Source organism: Sapajus apella, unplaced genomic scaffold (assembly GCF_009761245.1).
Source record: "Sapajus apella isolate SASKATOON/1434 unplaced genomic scaffold, GSC_monkey_1.0 scaffold135, whole genome shotgun sequence".
NCBI lineage: Eukaryota > Metazoa > Chordata > Mammalia > Primates > Cebidae > Sapajus > Sapajus apella.
In genome coordinates this window covers 1,699,912-1,717,317 of record NW_022437075.1, presented here as the reverse complement: position 1 = coordinate 1,717,317, position 17,406 = coordinate 1,699,912, and the positions used below count along the sequence as shown (strand labels likewise).

General features: G+C 43.1%; 1 protein-coding gene across 6 annotated transcripts in view; it reads right to left on the bottom strand.

The window, feature by feature from the left end:
- Positions 1 to 6,383, bottom strand: part of PEG3 (paternally expressed 3) — a 30,449-nt gene extending 24,066 nt beyond the window's left edge. For 3 of the 6 annotated variants that reach the window (XM_032263343.1, XM_032263345.1, XM_032263341.1), the window contains exons 1-2: positions 6,179 to 6,337; positions 1,852 to 1,938 (exon numbers count right to left, since the gene is read on the bottom strand). Coding sequence is in view for 1 of the 6 variants with exons in the window: in XM_032263340.1 (XP_032119231.1) it covers positions 1,521 to 1,538 (18 nt within the window). In the remaining 5 variants the exon portion in view is untranslated. The other 3 variants (XM_032263340.1, XM_032263344.1, XM_032263347.1) reach the window with 3 other exon arrangements.
- Between the last annotated feature and the right edge of the window lie 11,023 nt (positions 6,384 to 17,406).

Sequence of the window (17,406 nt, the reverse complement as noted above, 5' to 3'; positions counted from 1 at the left end):
ATTGGCTGATCTTATTTTTTTAAGAGGTGGGAGTACTAAAAAGTAGGCCACAAAGCATGGTCCATCCAACCATCTACAGGAGAGTGAACAACTCTCATCAGACCTAACTTGAACGGAGTTTGGGGAGGGCAAGGGTGTTAGGTAAGGGGCTTCTGGTATCTTGGTAACCCTAAGCAAGGGTTTCACTGTGACCACACGGCTGTACTAGGCTATGTTACAAACCAGTGCTATTAAAGCTCACCCACATTCTCTTCGTTCTGACTCCATACTCACCAAGCGATCTTTTCATTATGGTTGTATCCCATGTAGGTCTGCCTACAGGGAGAGAATCTGCTGATCATAACACACTGCTGAGTACTTGGGTCCCTGCTACTGAACTAATAAACCAGAATTGTGGGAACAGGAACATTCTATTTCAAGTCACATGTCAGTACGGTTTAAAGTCTCCTGAGCTTAGTTAAATGTGGATCTACCATGAGCCCTCAGGAAAAGGGGGTTTGCAAGTTTCCACAGGGTTAAGCACTATAATAGATATCTTGAGCATTCACTGAGGCCAGGAATATACCAACTCATCCTAAGGGCCCTCTGCCTCTCCCCAAGCAGTATTTCACCACCACCATAGCCACCTATCTTGGTAAATACATCCTTACTCTTCTTGTGATGGGAGTTTCCATTCAGTAGACACTGAGGCCAGGGATTATGTCACCTACTTTTGGAGAGTCCAAGCCTGGCATGATACTGTCCTGTATCAGGCCCACTATCAATGCTTACTAACAAATGAACAACCAACCTCTGGCTATGTGTTTGCTTCCCCATGTCATGTGACTTACTGCATCTGCTCTGAATCAGTCAGCAGGCCATGAACAAAGAGAGTGAGTCTTGCGGAATCTCCCTCCTCAGTACCTTGCAAATAATCTACCCACTTCACTCCTCTCTGTGATATGACCACAAGCCAAGCCACCGTCTCTCACCCAGGCCCAAGGTGGTCTCCCCACACCCACTGCATCCACACTTCCCTTCTGCACCCTATAACCAGATGATCTTTTTAAAACCACAAATCTGATTATCATGATACTCCCATGGTGAAAAGGGCTTCCCATTGCACTTCAGGTCAAGCCCAGTTACTTATCACAAATTACAAGGCTTTTCACGATGAAGGCCCAACTTACCTTTTTCCTACCTCAGTCAGATGCCACTCAACAATTCCCTTGCTCTAGGAATACTGGATTTTCAGCTCCTCTCTCTGCATCTCTAAAGAACATCCCTATCCTCTCTGCTGAGACTATTCTCCCCATGACACACACCATTCACACTCCTTCAGGGCTCAGTTTTAACATTCTTGACCATTTCAGGGAGGCCCCTATGTGGCCTCTCTAAGATTAAGTTGGTTGTTGTTAGCAGATGGTTTCTTGCAAAGGTATAAATCAAACAATTATGTTTTCCACAGCTTTAATTCCCAAATAGACTAAAAACTCTGTGAAAACACTTCCTTTCCCCGCAGTGGGGCTATGTCCCAGTACCTGGCACAAAGTGTACATTTGATCAATATTCACAGATGAGTCAATGAATCTCTCATGCTTCTTTAATCACCAGGTAAGAGAAAAAGAGTAGGCCTGAAGGATAGCTGAATATGGGAAAAAGAGGGAGGATACTGAAATGGATGGTGTGAAGACAAAAAGAATTTCTAGTGAATGCACAATCCACCAGAAGAGTCTGGGTGTTCTCAGAAGGTACAAATGGTTTTGGCGTGGCTATGTGGAACATGTGTGCGGTAGGAAAGTGTCAGAGTAAGGAAGTGTGGTGGTCACTCCAAAGATGGATGTGGCACTGTGAGGAGGAAGTTCAACTCACCTGGACCCAGCCACCTAGTGTTTGGACCTAATCCTCCTTCCTCTTCCTAGCTGTCTCCAAGAAGGATGGAGGATCAAGAAGACAAAGCTGTAGAGGAAAAGAAAATGTGACACGCCAAATTTAGTTTGCAGTTACTAGGTTCCTCAGGCTGGAAACAATCTATAACAGTTCCACATTTATTGTCTATAATGGCACAGGTCAAATGAGACCATGAAGAGCATCCCATTCAGATGAATGGCTATGGGTATAGCTCACTTAAACCACCTCACACCCTGGGATGTACTCACAGACTTTCTCCAACAAGGCTACGTCAGAGGCATTCAAGTCAATTTCTGGGGTGTCTTAAAACCTTCTCTGGGGCCCCATTAAGGAATCAATTCAAGAATTCCATTTATGGCACTGGCCATTCCCATGTTAGTATTATTATTAGTGATAATCATGTATTATTAGTGATAATAATCCTATCAGTATTATTAGTGATGATCATGTGAAATATTTTAAGGGTTTATCAACATGCTCTCAGTGGACTAACAGGACAAAGTTCAAGTTCTACTGCACCTCACAGTATGTGTTTAATCAATTAGAGGTCCCACAGGGAAGGAGCTTCATGATTATGGGACTGGTTTATGTTCCAGGAGTCACATGAGCATATTTTGGTGAGGTTAAAGAGCTTATTAAAAACTATTCAAGAGTTGGGCGCAGTGACTTACTGCATCTCTAAAGAACACCTGTAGGAGAGCTAGTACTGGGAGGCCCCCGGGAGGGCCCCACCCAAACAAACTCAGCTTTCGAAGCTATGCAGCCCTCTAGCGGCTCTGCGCATGAACAGTTTCTCCCATGGCCCCACCCTCCACATGGGCAGCCCCTTCAAACACACCCCGACCTGCTCAGTGCAGCCTCTTAGTTCCCATGCACTGCCCCTCCCAGGACCACCTGCAGCCCTAAATTTTTCTACCTCAAGCTGTAGAATTTTGAGTGAAAGTCCTTCAAACCCTAGAGCCTCCGAATCACCGCCCACTTCTCCATTTTCTCACTTAAAACCCTTCCCCGAATCTCTTAAAACGTCTACATTTGGCCTTGAATCCCATTTTTCTGCTCAATGACCCAAGGCTGCGTAGCTGAACCCGCCCGCTTCCCAAGGCCTGGCTCTGGCGCCCCCTGGAGGAAGCACGGTGCCACCAGCCTTGAAGGCACCCTGCCCAAGAAAGCGGGGCAGGGCTCAGCGGGCAAGCCAGTACAGCCAGCAGTCAGTCAGGAAGGCTCCCGCACAGGCCCCACCCCTCGGCCGGCAAAGATGGCACAGAATGAATGAACGTGGCTCTACGGCCCCGCCTACCATGAAATCCCCTCAGCCCCCTCCCAACAGCCCTGCTGTCACTCAAGATGGCGCCTGCGCAGTACGCCTCTGCTGCCCCGCCTTTGGCAACACAAGTGGGGCTACGATGGGCGGGGCTCCATGCCCACTCCTACAGCCAGGGCAGCTGTCATTCAACGTGGCGCCTGCACAGCGAACCTGCCGCATTGAAGCCTGGCTGCTCCATCAGACAAGACACACATGCTACGGCCTCCATCAGTCATTCAAGACAAGGCAGCCCCTCCCTCAGGCCCGCTCCTGCAGTCAGCCCAGCCATCATTCAGGACAGTGCCTGCACAGTACACCTTGGCTGCCACCTAATGGCCGGCAAAGACGATGCCACAGGGTGGGCGGGGCCATGCAGCCCCTGACAGTCACTCAGTCATCTGCATCCACCCCTACAGCCGACCCAGCAGCCCTTCAAAACACCGCCTGTGTAATAGTCCTCATGTGCCCCACTGTGGCCAAAGATTGCGCCAGGGTGGACCAGGCTAGGCAACCCCCAGCAACTGAGACAGCCCTCCCTCATGCTCCCTCCGGGTGTCACTCAAGACGGCGCCTGCGCAGTCAACCTCAGGCGCCCCTCAGCGGCAAGTACAGACAGTATCAGCGAGGCAGGGTTCCTCTCCGCCGGGTGAGTCCCGAAGGACGGCACGTGGCCCCAGCCCTCAACCCCGCAAGCAGGGCACCTGCGCAACACGCCTTGCAGCTTCCCCGCCAAGCCGCCCCAGACACAAGATACAGCCAGATACATCTGAGGTGAACAAAGTCTTGGTCAGACAACAGGGGAAGGGGTGAGCCAAAAACACAGCGGGCGCGCTAACAACCCATCGCCCTGTCCTTGAGGACAAATGGCTCTGCCAACACTACGGCAAACTTTAGGCAACTCTTCCTGCTCCACCAGATGCGGGGACCTAGCCAGTCCCATTCACTAAACAGCCCTGCGACCAGCACAGACAGTGAAAGGAGCGCGGCACTCCACAGCTTTCCATGAACGTGGACAGGGCCAGCGCGGCTGCCGCAGCCCGCCACTCCCTGTAGATACGTCCATACCTATGCGGCAAACCGCAGCCGCCCCCATCAAATATGGTGGCTAAGTGGGCGGGGCTTGGGCAGATAGTCAAGTCCAATGCCACCTGCAGCCACTTCGGCCTTGCTCCCGCCATCTGCTACCAACCAACCCAAGCAGCGCCTGGACAGCAAACCTCAGCCGCCCCCAACAAAGATGGCGCTTAGGCAGGCGGGCCTTGAGCCCACGGTCACGTCCAATTCCAACCAATTCCAACTGCAACCACTTTGGCTTTGCCCCACCCAACCACCCAGCACAGCGCCTGCGTAACAAATCTCAACCACCCCTATTAAAGATGGCGCCCAGGCGGGTGGGGCTTGAACAGACCGCCATGTCCAATGCCACCCAGTCACTTCAGCCTTGCCCCGCCTCATCTTCTACCAACCAACCAGGGCAGCGCCAGTGCAGCACACCCCAGCAGCCCCCATCAAACATGGCGCCCAGGTGGGCTGGGCCTGAGCAGAACATTACATCCAATGCAACCCAGTCCGGTCAGCCTTGCCCCACCCCATCTGCCACCAACCAACCAGGTCAGAGCCTGCCCAGCAAACCTCAGCAGCCCCCATCAAACATGGCGTCCAGGTGGGTGGGGCCTGAGCAGAGCGATACATCCAATGCTACGCAGTCACTTCAGCCTTACCCCGCCCCATCCGCTACCAACCAACCAGGGCAGATCCTGCGCAGTAAACCTCAGCAGCCCCCATCAAACATGGCGTCTAGGTGGGTGGGGCCTGAGAACGTTACATCCAATGCTATGCAATCACTTCAGCCTTGCCCCGCCCCATCCGCTACCAACCAACCAGGGCAGATCCCGAGCAGTAAATCTCAGCAGCCCCCATCAAACATGGTGTCCAGGTAGGCGGGGCCTGAGCAGATCGTTACATCTAATGCTACCCAGTAACTTCAGCCTTGCCCCAACCCCATCTGCCACCAACCAACCAGTGCAGAGCCTGTGCAGCAAACCTCAGCAGCCCCCATCAAACATGGCGCCCAGGTGGGCGGGGCCTGAGGAACATCACATCTAATACTATGTTCACTTCAGCCCTGCCCCGCCCCATTTGCTGCCAATCAACCAGAACATCACCTGCTTGGCAAACCTCAGCCACCCTCCTAAAAGATGGCACCCAGTGGGTGGGGCTTGAATAGACCATTACATCCACCACCACCCACAGTCACATCAGCCTTGCCCCGCCCCATCTGCCGCCAACCAACCAGGGCAGCGCCTGCACAGCAAACCCCAGAGCGTCCGAGAGGGCGGAGAAAGAAAATGTCTTGCAAGCAGGCCAGCCCTCCACCCCGCCCCCTTGGTGGCCTTCGCCCCTCCCACCACCACTGCGGCAAACAAGCCCCGCCCCCAGAGGGCAGCTGGGCATGCTGGCACGGCAAGCCGGATGGCAGCGGGCACGAGGGGGCATCCTCGAGGCCCCCAGACCCAGCCCAGGAAGCCCAAGGCTTCTAAGAGCCGCACTCTGCCGCGGCAACAGGCATGGTACCGGTGTCCACCTTGCTGGACTCGCCGTGACAAAGCCCCCGCTGTCCGCCCTAATGCCCCGGGGTTGCTGCGGTGGCCGCGGACAGTCAAGAAGTCGCGGAGACCCTGCAGCAGTCCCTCAGACCCCAACCCGCAAGATGGCGGCACCGCCGTGGCAGCCCGGGCCGCACTCGCCCCTACCTGCGCCCACCCCTGCCCCAGAACAACAGCATGGACTGCCTGGCCGCCGCGGTGCCCACTCTCGGCCTGGGAAGCGGGCGGCCATGTGCTGTGCCCGCCAGCCCGCCTGACCACGAAGATCGCTGGCTTGCCGCGGGGGTCTTGCGGCAAAACGGCCGCTCTGGCCCAGCACCATCGCGACACCAAGGTCCGGCGGGCAGGAGGCGCGTGGAGCAGCTGAAGGTGCACTCACCTCACCTCAGGGCAGCGCAGCCTAAGGCGCGAACAGCCGCCTAGTGCACCCACACGGCGCCCGGCGCCCGGCGGCGCCACCAGCCCAGGGTGGACATCTCCCGCGCCTAGCCTCCCAAACTTCTCCTCCCGCGGCTCCCAGGCGTCTGCACCGAGGGGCAGCTCAGCGCCTCCTAGTCAGGGCTCCTCCGCAGAGGCGGGGCTTCCGTGCCAGCCAATCAGCGTCCTCACCGCCCTTTCCAGGCCCCCTCTCCGGGCCCCTCACCACGACCCCGTGACGTGCCAATCAGGCTGCGGTTGCCACAGCAACAGCTTGGCGCGAAGGCTGGGGGTTGACGTCAGGGAGTGGCCGTGAGGGATCCCAAGGCCAGGTCTGGAAAAGGGGGGTGAGGGGGTGAGCTGGGTAGTGGGGGTGCAGCCCCCAAACAAAGAAATGGGAGTCGAAACGGAGGAAAGCCAACTAATGCTCATATGTAAAACCAATGAAGAATAAAGAGACAAATGTACACACTTGTCTAAATGAAGAAAATGAAAATCCTGCCCGCAAAAAACATATACATTAACTTCTAAAGACCTACAGGGAAGACAAGACTTTTCCGCCTGGGACACATGAAAGACACTGAGCTAATGTCCTTAATAAATGAAGAGCTCTTGGAAACCAACGAGATAAAGACCAAACCAAGCCAGAAAAACGGGCAAAGGGGAGAAAACTGGCAATTCGCAAAAAAATGCAAACGGCTGGCCAACCTGCGAAGGAAACATCGCGACCTGACTACTTGCATAAAGAAATGCAAACCTGAAACACCGGGCACGTACAGTTTATGGGAGCGGGCAGTCTCACACACTACTGAGTTGTTTCCCACCAGCCGTCAATACAGACCTTCCACGGTGTGAGCCCACTGCATGCCATTTAGTAAAACAGCGAGAAAATGAGAGATAAAAATAATGAGGTAGGCTTGTATGGGATTATTAAGGACCGAACTCTCAATAGACTTAGTGAAATATACAAGTTACTGAAGTTTGTAGAAACCAACTGGTAAGTGTTTTCTCATTTATTTGTTTTTGAAGGATAAACGTAAATACAGGTAAAACTTATGGAAAGGTATGCAAGAAATTGTTAATGGGTTACCTCTAGGGACGAGGAATGTGGGGTGGAAGACGGATTTTTCCCTTCTGCCATCCACACTGTGAATTTGCTTGGCAGAAATAGGTATTTCTTCTCTGGCAGTAAAATCAATGAATTACTAAAAGTTCACTAATGTACTCTTTGGTCCAACTACTCCACTCTCAAAGAACTAAAAAAGCAAAGTAAATACAGAGACATACAGAAGATTCTATACAGGGATATTCACAGGGCATCATTTTTATTGCCAAAAATGTGCTCCATGGAAAAGAATTAAACTGTATTCTAGTAAATTTACACAGCACGATTTTAAGTGGCCAATAAAAATGCTGTATGATTTTAAAGGAAAAAAAATCTGTAAGACATGGTTCATTACCAAAAGGTGTTTACCTAAGGAGCACACAGACTTTAATATCTCAAATTAAACTTGATATTATATTCAAGGAGTTATCAGTGGCTGCTTGCTACACTGAGAATCTGCTTTATGTTTTTTAGACTCCCCAGACCATCAAGAGTCTCTTTTTGCCCCGCAGTGCCACATAAATATAATATACGAATGAAAACGCTATGCTTATGAAAACACACCTTCAAAACAAGTTCTCCAGCAGAAAGACTGAAGATGAACATGATAGCAGCCTTATTTAAGTTACAGATATTCAAATCTGGCTACTCATTAGGCTCACCTGGAGAGCTGTTAAACAATGCAGATTCCCAGTGTCCACCAGAGGATCTTTGTTTTTCAGGTCCCCGGGGATCCTAATGTGTGGTTAAGGTTTTATAGGTGATTTTAACATATTTTAAGGACTCCATCATCCCCCTCTCTCCTCAAAGGCCTCTATCTGCAATATCAGTTTCTCTCTGGATCCTGGATCATTCCTTTCCACTAGACACCACATGCTTTCAGAGCTCCTGCAGCTACCACCCCCTTACTCAGCACCTCCTGGCCCTGAAAATGCCTCTTGATAGAGTGGTCTACTGTCACTGACTCAACAGTCTTACCGTACATTCTCTCCTGTTAACATGCACGCCCCACAGGCTTCCATCCCTTCCAAACACACTGAAATTGCCCAACAATTTCAGCAATTCCTTATGTGGCCAAGAAACTTGCTCTTAATCTCACTTGATTGCTCAGTAACATTCAACATCCTCATTAAAACAAGCAAACAAAAACAAAATCCTATACTATCTTCTCTTACTTTTGGTGACAATTACATAGTCCTGGTTCCCCCCATGGCAGTGGTCTCTTCTCAGTCATAAATGGCTTCTGCTCTAACTGGAGGGTCTTGCCTCAGAACTTAGTCACTAGTCTTCTCCATCAATGTCCATTCCCTAGGTAGCAACCCTTCCCTCCTCACCTAGTCACATGATTTAAATGCCACCTACAAGCCCATGGCTCCCAAATTCCAATCCTCTGCCACAGGACTGTCCACAAAAGCGCAGTCTTTTGCTTGAAAACTGACTGCTCCCCTTGGATGTCTATCAAGCAACTCAAAGCATTTAAAACAAATATTAATTTCCCCTTTCCTCATTTCTGTAAACAGTACCAGTTGCTGAAGCCAAAACAAAACAAACAAAAAAAACAAAACAAACAAAAAACCTCACAATTGTTCTTGTTCCTTTTTTCCTTACCACCAACATCCAATTTATCAGCAGGTCTTGCTGCTCCTATATCTAACACAAATCCCAAATTTGTCCCATGATTTCCCTTTCTATGGTAGTCCTAAGCAACATCATCTTCCTGCAAAAACCCTTCTTCCATTCCAAACCCTCCCTCCAGTATTCTCCATATAGTATAAAGGGAAATTTTTCAAGGTAAAAAAGATGTCATGTTCCAGCTTGAATGACCTTCTGCTCCCCACCTCAACTGCATTTAAAGTCCAAAATCTGTACCATTAACAAAATTAGAAGAGCCAATATTATCTTTTGTCTTAATAGGTGCTGTAAAATTTCACATTCTTTTACTTCAGATTTCTGCTTTTTATGTATAATTTAAGAAATTCTTCCCCACACAGAGGTCATAAAGATATTCAAATGTTGTACATTTTAGTTTTCTTTACAGCTGTTTTTGCCTATGTTCTATGTTAGGGATCTAATTTTCCCATGACTTTGTATCATGCTTCTGTGTATGAGGGGGTCTGTGCTTAAACTCTCTTGTTGGTGCCTTGAGCCATATCTGTATCTTGTGCATTAAGGCACCATATTATTACAGCTTTACAGTATCTTGGTATCTGAAAGAATGACTGCCCTACCTTGTTTTTCCGAAGTGTCTGGCCCTACCTTGCCTTTCAAAAGTACCTGACTCTTAGCCCACCATCTTTCAAATAATTTTTAGAAGCAGCTTTTAACGTTTGATGAACTATCCTATTGAGATTCTGACATTTTATTAAATCCACCCAGCAATTTAGAGAAAACTGAAAACATTATATCAAGACCTCTCATCTTTGACCATCTGTCTATACTAGCATTTATTTGTATCTCCTATGGCCATCAACAATACATTGTAAATTATTTTCCCTATATTAGGAGGTCCTTTTTTTTCCTATTAATTGCATAATTGGTTAATAGCGTCAGAATTACAAAAAAGTTGCAAAGGTAGTACAAAACTTCCCCACCCCATTTTCCCTGATGTTAATACCTTATATAACCTTGGTACTTTGTCAAAAAGAAGAGATTAATATTAGCACAAAACAAACTACAGACTTTATTTTGATGTCACCCCTTTTTCCATTACTATCTTCCTTTTGTTCCAGGATCTCATCCCGGACTCAGCATTACATTTAGTGACTGTATCTCCATAGGCTCCTCAAAGCTGTGACAGCTTCTCAGTATTTTGTAGAATGCTCCTTAGTTTGATATTTTCTCACAATTTGAGTTGGGTTATGAATTTTTGAGAAGAGTATCTGCTATTGCTTTATTTACTTTTTTTTTTTTTTTTTTTTTTGAGACAGAATCTGGCTCTGTTACTTAGGCTAGAATGCAATGGCAGGATCTAAGTTTACTGCAACTTCCACCTCCCAGGTTCAAGCAATTCTTCTGCCTCAGCTTCCTGAATAGCCGGGATCACAGGCACGTGCCACCATGCCCGGCTAATTTTTGTATTTTTAGTGGAGACGGGGTTTCACCATGTTGGCCAGGCTGGTCTCTAACTCCTGACCTCATGATCTGCCCACCTTGGCCTCCCAAAATGCTGGGATTATATGCATGAGCCATACCCAGCCTGCTATTGCTTTTTATATGCTGGCTTTGGATCCAGTAAACTTGACCCTTTTTTTTTTTTTTCCTGTAGTTCTATTTGTCTATAAAAATTTCCTGTATTTTAAAAATATTAACATCTTAACTTTTAATGATTTCATTTTTACTTTCATTGACAATCATCTCATTTCTTTAACATAATGCATTGGCTAGGTCTGCTGGGTGATCAAACAAGTGTTGTCCTATATTTGACAGGGGATACTCTTACCTTTACTATGAAGTAAAAACATTAATTGCAGGCTCGTTTTGTACACCCTCTTTATTGGAGGTTAAGGAAATTCCCTTAAGTTCTAGTTTTTACAAAATTTATCTTGAGAAATTTTACATAATGAATTCTCTGCATCCATTGGGAAGATTATATTTTATCATTTAACATAATCTCATGATACAGTGCCCAAAGCAGATTTTCTTATGTTGAAAACGGTATTCCTAAACCCTGCTTGATTGTGATTATAAGGATCTCATTCATACACACATGCAGCTGGGTACTACTGACTTACACTTTTTTTATTACACTATCTTCGTCTGGTTTTGCTATGAAGGTATAGCCTTATAGAATGCTTTGGATTGTTATCTCATTTCTTATGTTCTCTACGATAGTTTATAATCTCCTCTCCATTGGGAATTATGTCCCTTTTTCTATTACTAATATTATTAATCTATCCATGGTTTCTCCATCAGTTTTACTAAAGATTTTGACAGTTTTGTCTTCTTAAAATGACTTGATTTTGTTGACCACATTTTTCCTTCTTTTTCATTTAATTAATTTCTGTTCTTTTTGTAGTTCTTTCTTGTTCAGTTCTATATTTCCTTGTTTCCATTAGATTTCCTCTTTGGGACATGAAGAAATGTGTAGGGGCAAAAGATCTTGGGGGAAAAAATTATCTTTTGAATATAGATTTCTAAGTTAACTGTATTATACTCATAAACCATGGCCCATATGCTATTTCACATCTGTCAGAGCATCCTTGGTGATCTTAAGATATGGTTAATTTTAATTGTTCAATATATTAGAAAAGGCTGAGTATTCTCTAATTGTTAGGTATCAATTTCTATTTATGTTCATAGGATCAACTTTTTAACTGTATTCATATTTTTAGTATTCTTGGTAATTTTTTTGTCTGCCTATCTGTTCTAGATATAATAAAATCTCCCAATATTCTTATGGTTTTATCCACCACTCCTTATTATTAATAGTTTTTGCTTTACATATATTTCAAGGCTATGTTTTTAGGTACAAACAAGGCTATGACCCTCTGCTGAGAAGCACAGGGAAGTTAATCTGTTTACATTTTAAATTATTGATGTATTTGTTTAATATGCTTTTTGTTATTTATTTTCTCCTTTCCTGCATTCTACTGAATTGATCCAGTTTTCTTTAGTCTCCTCTTTTCCTTCTGCTTATTTGGGAGGTTTCAATTACATTTATTACTTCACTGTCTATCTTTAAGTTCCTAATTTATACACAAGCATATTTAACAGACTATAAAGCACTAAAGCAAACATGCTGGCACACGTTAGCAGTTCACTCAGTTTCCCATTCCCACCTTCATTAATATTGTCTAGAATTTTAATTATACCTTTTTTAAACAAACCAAAAGAAAACTATTTTTATAGTCAATGATTAATTACATTTACTGGTATTTCGAAAATTTATTCACTCATTCTTGTTTCTTGAATCTCACTTCTTGTCCTGCTAGGTTTACTTTTCTCACTGCAATAAATCCTTAAATGTGTCTTTCAGTAAGTGTATAAAGTAGTCTATTTGTATGAATGACATTTTAGCCAAGAATGGAATTCTTAAGTAACGTTTAGCTTCTCTTCTTATTTTGAAGATATTATTCCATTGTCATCTAACATTCCTGATGAGGAGGTCTGCATCAGCATAACGCTCCTTCCTAACAACATCTATTTAGATGTTATGTATAGATTTTTGCTTATCTTGCTCAGGATTTATGTGACCGATGAATGTCTGTCTTCCATTCTGGAGACTTCTTGGCCATTGTGTCCTTAAATGTAACTTTTCTGCCATTCCATTTCTACTCTTTTCAACCTATAAAGTATAATGACTCGTCTTAATTCATCCTCTATTTGTCTCAATCTTTATATTTTTCATATTCATATTGTTTTCAGTGCTTTTAGTAACTCCTTAACTGCATCTGGTAATAGCATTTCCCTAGATGTTTTAAATACAATAAATATGTTTTCTGTTCTATGACTTCTAATTGGTATGTTTTTTATGTCCATCTTTCTCAAATGGATGAACATTTTATGGATACTATTCTTTATTGCTTCAACCCTTAAAGTCATACTATTTGGTTTGAATTGCGTTTTGAAAGGACTGAATTCATGTCTGATTGCTGGTTTTGTTGTCTTGTTCACTGTAAGATTTCCTAACTTTAACCCAGTGCTTTTCAAGTTTAGTTTCTAAGTGTTTTTCCTATGGGTTATCTTTTCCACCTCCTCTCTGAACTTTTCTTCCCTCCATGTCTTTTTGACTGTCTCTACCTCACCCATGAGAAACACAGTCCAGAGACAATCTTGTATTGTCAACTGGGGATTCTGTGCCATGTGAAAACGGGGGTATATTAGTCACTGAGCAAGATTAAAGCTTAGGCTGGGTCCTCTCTGCATGGTTCTGTTTTCTCACCCCTTGCCACCACTCATAATGTAAGTAAAAAACTGGGTAACCATCACTGTTTGTTGTTATTGTTGTTTCCAGGTTCCTTTTATGTCAGGCAATTCCCAATCCAGGGCCTGTCTGCCACAATGAGCCTGGGACCTCAATATGCATGGGGTGCTTCCGGACCTCATTACCCAAGAGCAGTCAGCTTCTTAATTTCTTCTGCCTTTTTCAAGATAATTAGTTCAGAAGGTTTATGTTTTCAATTTCACATATCCTTGCATTTTCCTGTTCAAGTTTTGATCCATATGGATATCTTAAATATGCCTATCATTGCAAGTTTATTTTAGAAGAAGGTTAAATTGTGAACTCACAAACTCATAGCATCATAGCACCATCTCAATCAAAAGTATTATCTTCTGTGAACTACAACAGTTTTCACTTCTTTCCAAAGTATGTAGTGGAGTTTGCCCGAGGCTATATGACCTGTGATGATTTGACAAATTGAAAGCTGAAGCAGATGAGAATCCAGCTGTTTTCTATTAAGTTAAATGTTAAGGAGATTTACAAAGATGTAAAACAATGCTCCTCTTCTCGATAACCTTTGGTTTTGAAAATTGTTAACTTTTCATTAAAATGTTGCTTCCATTAACTTGTAATAGGCTTACTACCATTATTTAATAAAATACACATTTTAAATGATTTAATTTTTTAAAGATGTAATTGATAAGTAAAAATTGTATATATTTATGGTGTACAACATGGTGCTTCAATGTACATATACACTGTGAAAGGATATCAAGCTAATTAACATACCTAACACCTCACATACCATTTTTGTGTATGAACATTTAAGATTCACTCTGTTAGCATTTTTCAAGTATATATTAACTACGGTCACCAAGCTGTACAACAGATCACCAGAACTTTTTAATCCCATCTAACCGAAACTTTGCACCCTTTGGCCAGCATCAGCTTATCATCTCTAGCCCCTGACAACCACCACTCAACTCTCTACTTGTATGAGTTCAACTTTTTTAGATTCCACATATAAATAAGATCATGCAGTGTTTATCTTTCTGTGTCTGGCTGATTTCACTTACCATAATGTCCTCCAGGTTTATCCATGTTGTCATAAATGACAGCATTTCCTTCATTTTAAAGGCCAGTGTACAGATTACGTTTTTTTATCCATTCATCAATCCACGGACAATTAGGTTGATTCCATATCTTGGCTAATGTGAATAATGCTGCAATGAACCTAGGAGTGTATACTAATTTTCTTTGGATATGTAGCCAGAAGTGAGACTGCTGGGTCATATGGCAGTTTTAATTTTTTTAAATGAATTTTCATAACGACTATATTATGTTCCAACCAACAATGTACACAGGTTCCCTTTCACCATATCTTTGCCAACAGCTGAAGCGTTTTAGTTTGATTCAATTATTTTCGTCTATTTTTGCTTTTCTGCCTGTGCTTTTAAAGTCTTATCCAAAACTGATTGCTTAGACCAATGTCAAGGTTTTTCTGAGATGTTTTGTCCCAGTAATTTTAGTTTCAGGTCTTATGTTTAAGTCTTTAATCCATTTAAGAGTTGATTTTTTTGCGGCCGGGCGCGGTGGCTCAAGCCTGTAATCCCAGCACTTTGGGAGGTCGAGACGGGTGGATCACCAGGTCAAGAGATCGAGACCATCCTGCTCAACATGGTGAAACCCCGTCTCTACTAAAAATACAAAAAATTAGCTGGGCATGGTGGCGCGTGCCTGTAATCCCAGCTACTCAGGAGGCTGAGGCAGGAGAATTGCCTGAACCCAGGAGGCGGAGGTTGCGGTGAGCCGAGATCGCGCCATTGCACTCCAGCCTGGGTAACAAGAGCGAAACTCCGTCTCAAAAAAAAAAAAAAAAAAAAGAGAGAGTTGATTTTTTACTATGGGGACTCTAATTTCATTTCTTTATATATGGATATCTAGTTTTCCCAACCCACTTATTAAAAAAAAGAAAAAGTCCTTTCCCCGTTGTATGTTCTTGACGCTTTTGTCAAAGATCGACTGACTATAAATTATGGATATATTTCTGGTTTTATGCCAGTATCATGCTGTTTTTATTACTGTGCTTTATACTCAATTTTAAAATCAGGTAGTGTGATGCCTCCAGCTTTGTTCTTTTCGCTGAAAGTTTCTTTGGTTACTGGGGGTATTCTGTGGTTTCATATGAGTTTTAGGAGTATTTTTCTATTTCTGTGAAAAATGACATTGGAATTTTTGATAGAAACTGCATTGAATCTACAGATCAGTTTGGGTAGTATGGAGATTTTAACAATATTTTCCAATCCATGAACAAAATATATCTTTCTATTTGTGTCTTCAACTTCTTTCATCAGTCTTACAGTTTTCAGTGAACAGGTCTCTCATCTTTCTGGTTAAATTTGTTCCTACATAATTTGATAGTATTGTAAATGGAACTGTTTTCTTGATTTTTTTTTTTCGGATAGTTTACTGGTAGCACCTGGAAACAATATTAGTTTTTACTGCAACTTTACTGAATTACTTTATTAGTTTAACAGTTTTTTTTTGTGGCATCTTTGGGGTTTTCTATATAAGACCACATAATCAGCAGAGACAATTTCACTTCTTCTGTTCCAATTTGTATGCCTTTTGTTTTTCCGTATCTTGCTCCTGATCTTAATGGAAAACCTTGCTGTTTTCCACCACTGACAGTGATGTTAGATGTGGGCTCATATATGACCTATAATATTTTGAGGCACATTCCTTCTATACATAATTTGTTGAGTTTTTATCATGAAAGGATGCTGAATTTTGTCAGATGTTTTTTTCTGCATCAATTGAAAAGATCACATGATTTCCATGCTTCATTTTGTTAATGTGGTATATCACATTTACTTGTGTATGTTGAACTATCCTTATATCCCAGTGATGAATGTCACTTAATCATAGTGTATGGTCCTTTCAATGTGCCATTGAATTTAGTTTGCTAGTTATTTTGTTAAGGATTTTTACATGTGTGTTCATCAGAGACACTGGCCTGTAATTTTCTATTTTTGCAGTGTCTCTGCCTGGCTGTGGTAGCAGGGTAATACGGACCTCATAAAATGAGTTTAAAAGCTTTCCTTCCTCTTTAATTTTGTGGAAGAGTTTGAGATGGCTGAATGTTAATTCTTTCTTAAATATTTAGTAGAATTCACCAGTGAAGCAGTCAGGTACCAGGCATTTCTTTGTTGGGAGGTTTTTGATTACAGATTCAATGTCCCAACTGTTTACTGATCTGCTCAGGACTTCTATTTCTTCATGATTCAGTTTTAATTGATAGGTTGTATGTTTCTAATAATGTGTTCACTTCTAGGTTGTCCAATTTGTTAGTGCATACTTGTTCACAGTAGTAGTATTTTATGATCCTTTGTATTTCTGTGGTATCAGCTGTAATAGTATCTCCTCTTCAATTTATAATTTTGAGTCTTCTTTTTGCTTAGCCTAGCTAATGGCTTGTCAATTTTATCTCTTCAAAAAAAAAAAAAAAAACATTTCACTATTATGATTGTAGTTTCACTGATCTTTTCTAATCTCTATTTCATTTATTCTGCTCTGATCTTTATCTTTCCTTCTTTCTCTGAACTTTGGGCTTAATTTGTTCATCTTTTTCTGGTTTCTTGAGGTGTAAAGTTAGGTTTCTTGGGATCTTTGTTTTTCTTAATATAGTATTTAACACTTTAAACTTCACTTTTAGAATTGCTTTCTCTACACTGAAGTTCTGGCATGTGGTGTTTCCATTTTCATTTGTCTCAAAATATTTTTTATTTCCCTTTTGATTTTTTCTTTGACCTACTGGTTGTTTGGGAGTGACTGTGTTGTTTAATTTCCACATATGCGCTGTTTCCCAATTTTCCTCATTATTGATTTCTAGTTTAATACCATTATAGTCAGAAAAGATACTTGATACAGATATTGATCTTCTTAAATTTGTTAAGGCTTGTTTTGTGGCCTAATATATAATTTGTCCTGGAGAATGTTCCTTGTATGCTTGAAAATAATGTGTATTTTTCTGCAGTTAGATAGAATGATCTGTATATGTGTGATGATCCATATGTAGGTCCACTTGGCCTACAGTATTATTCAAATCTACTGTATTCTTACTGGTTTTCTATTTGGATATTCTATACATTGCTAAAAGTGGGGTACTGATGTGGTTTCACTCTATGTCCCCATCCAAATCTCA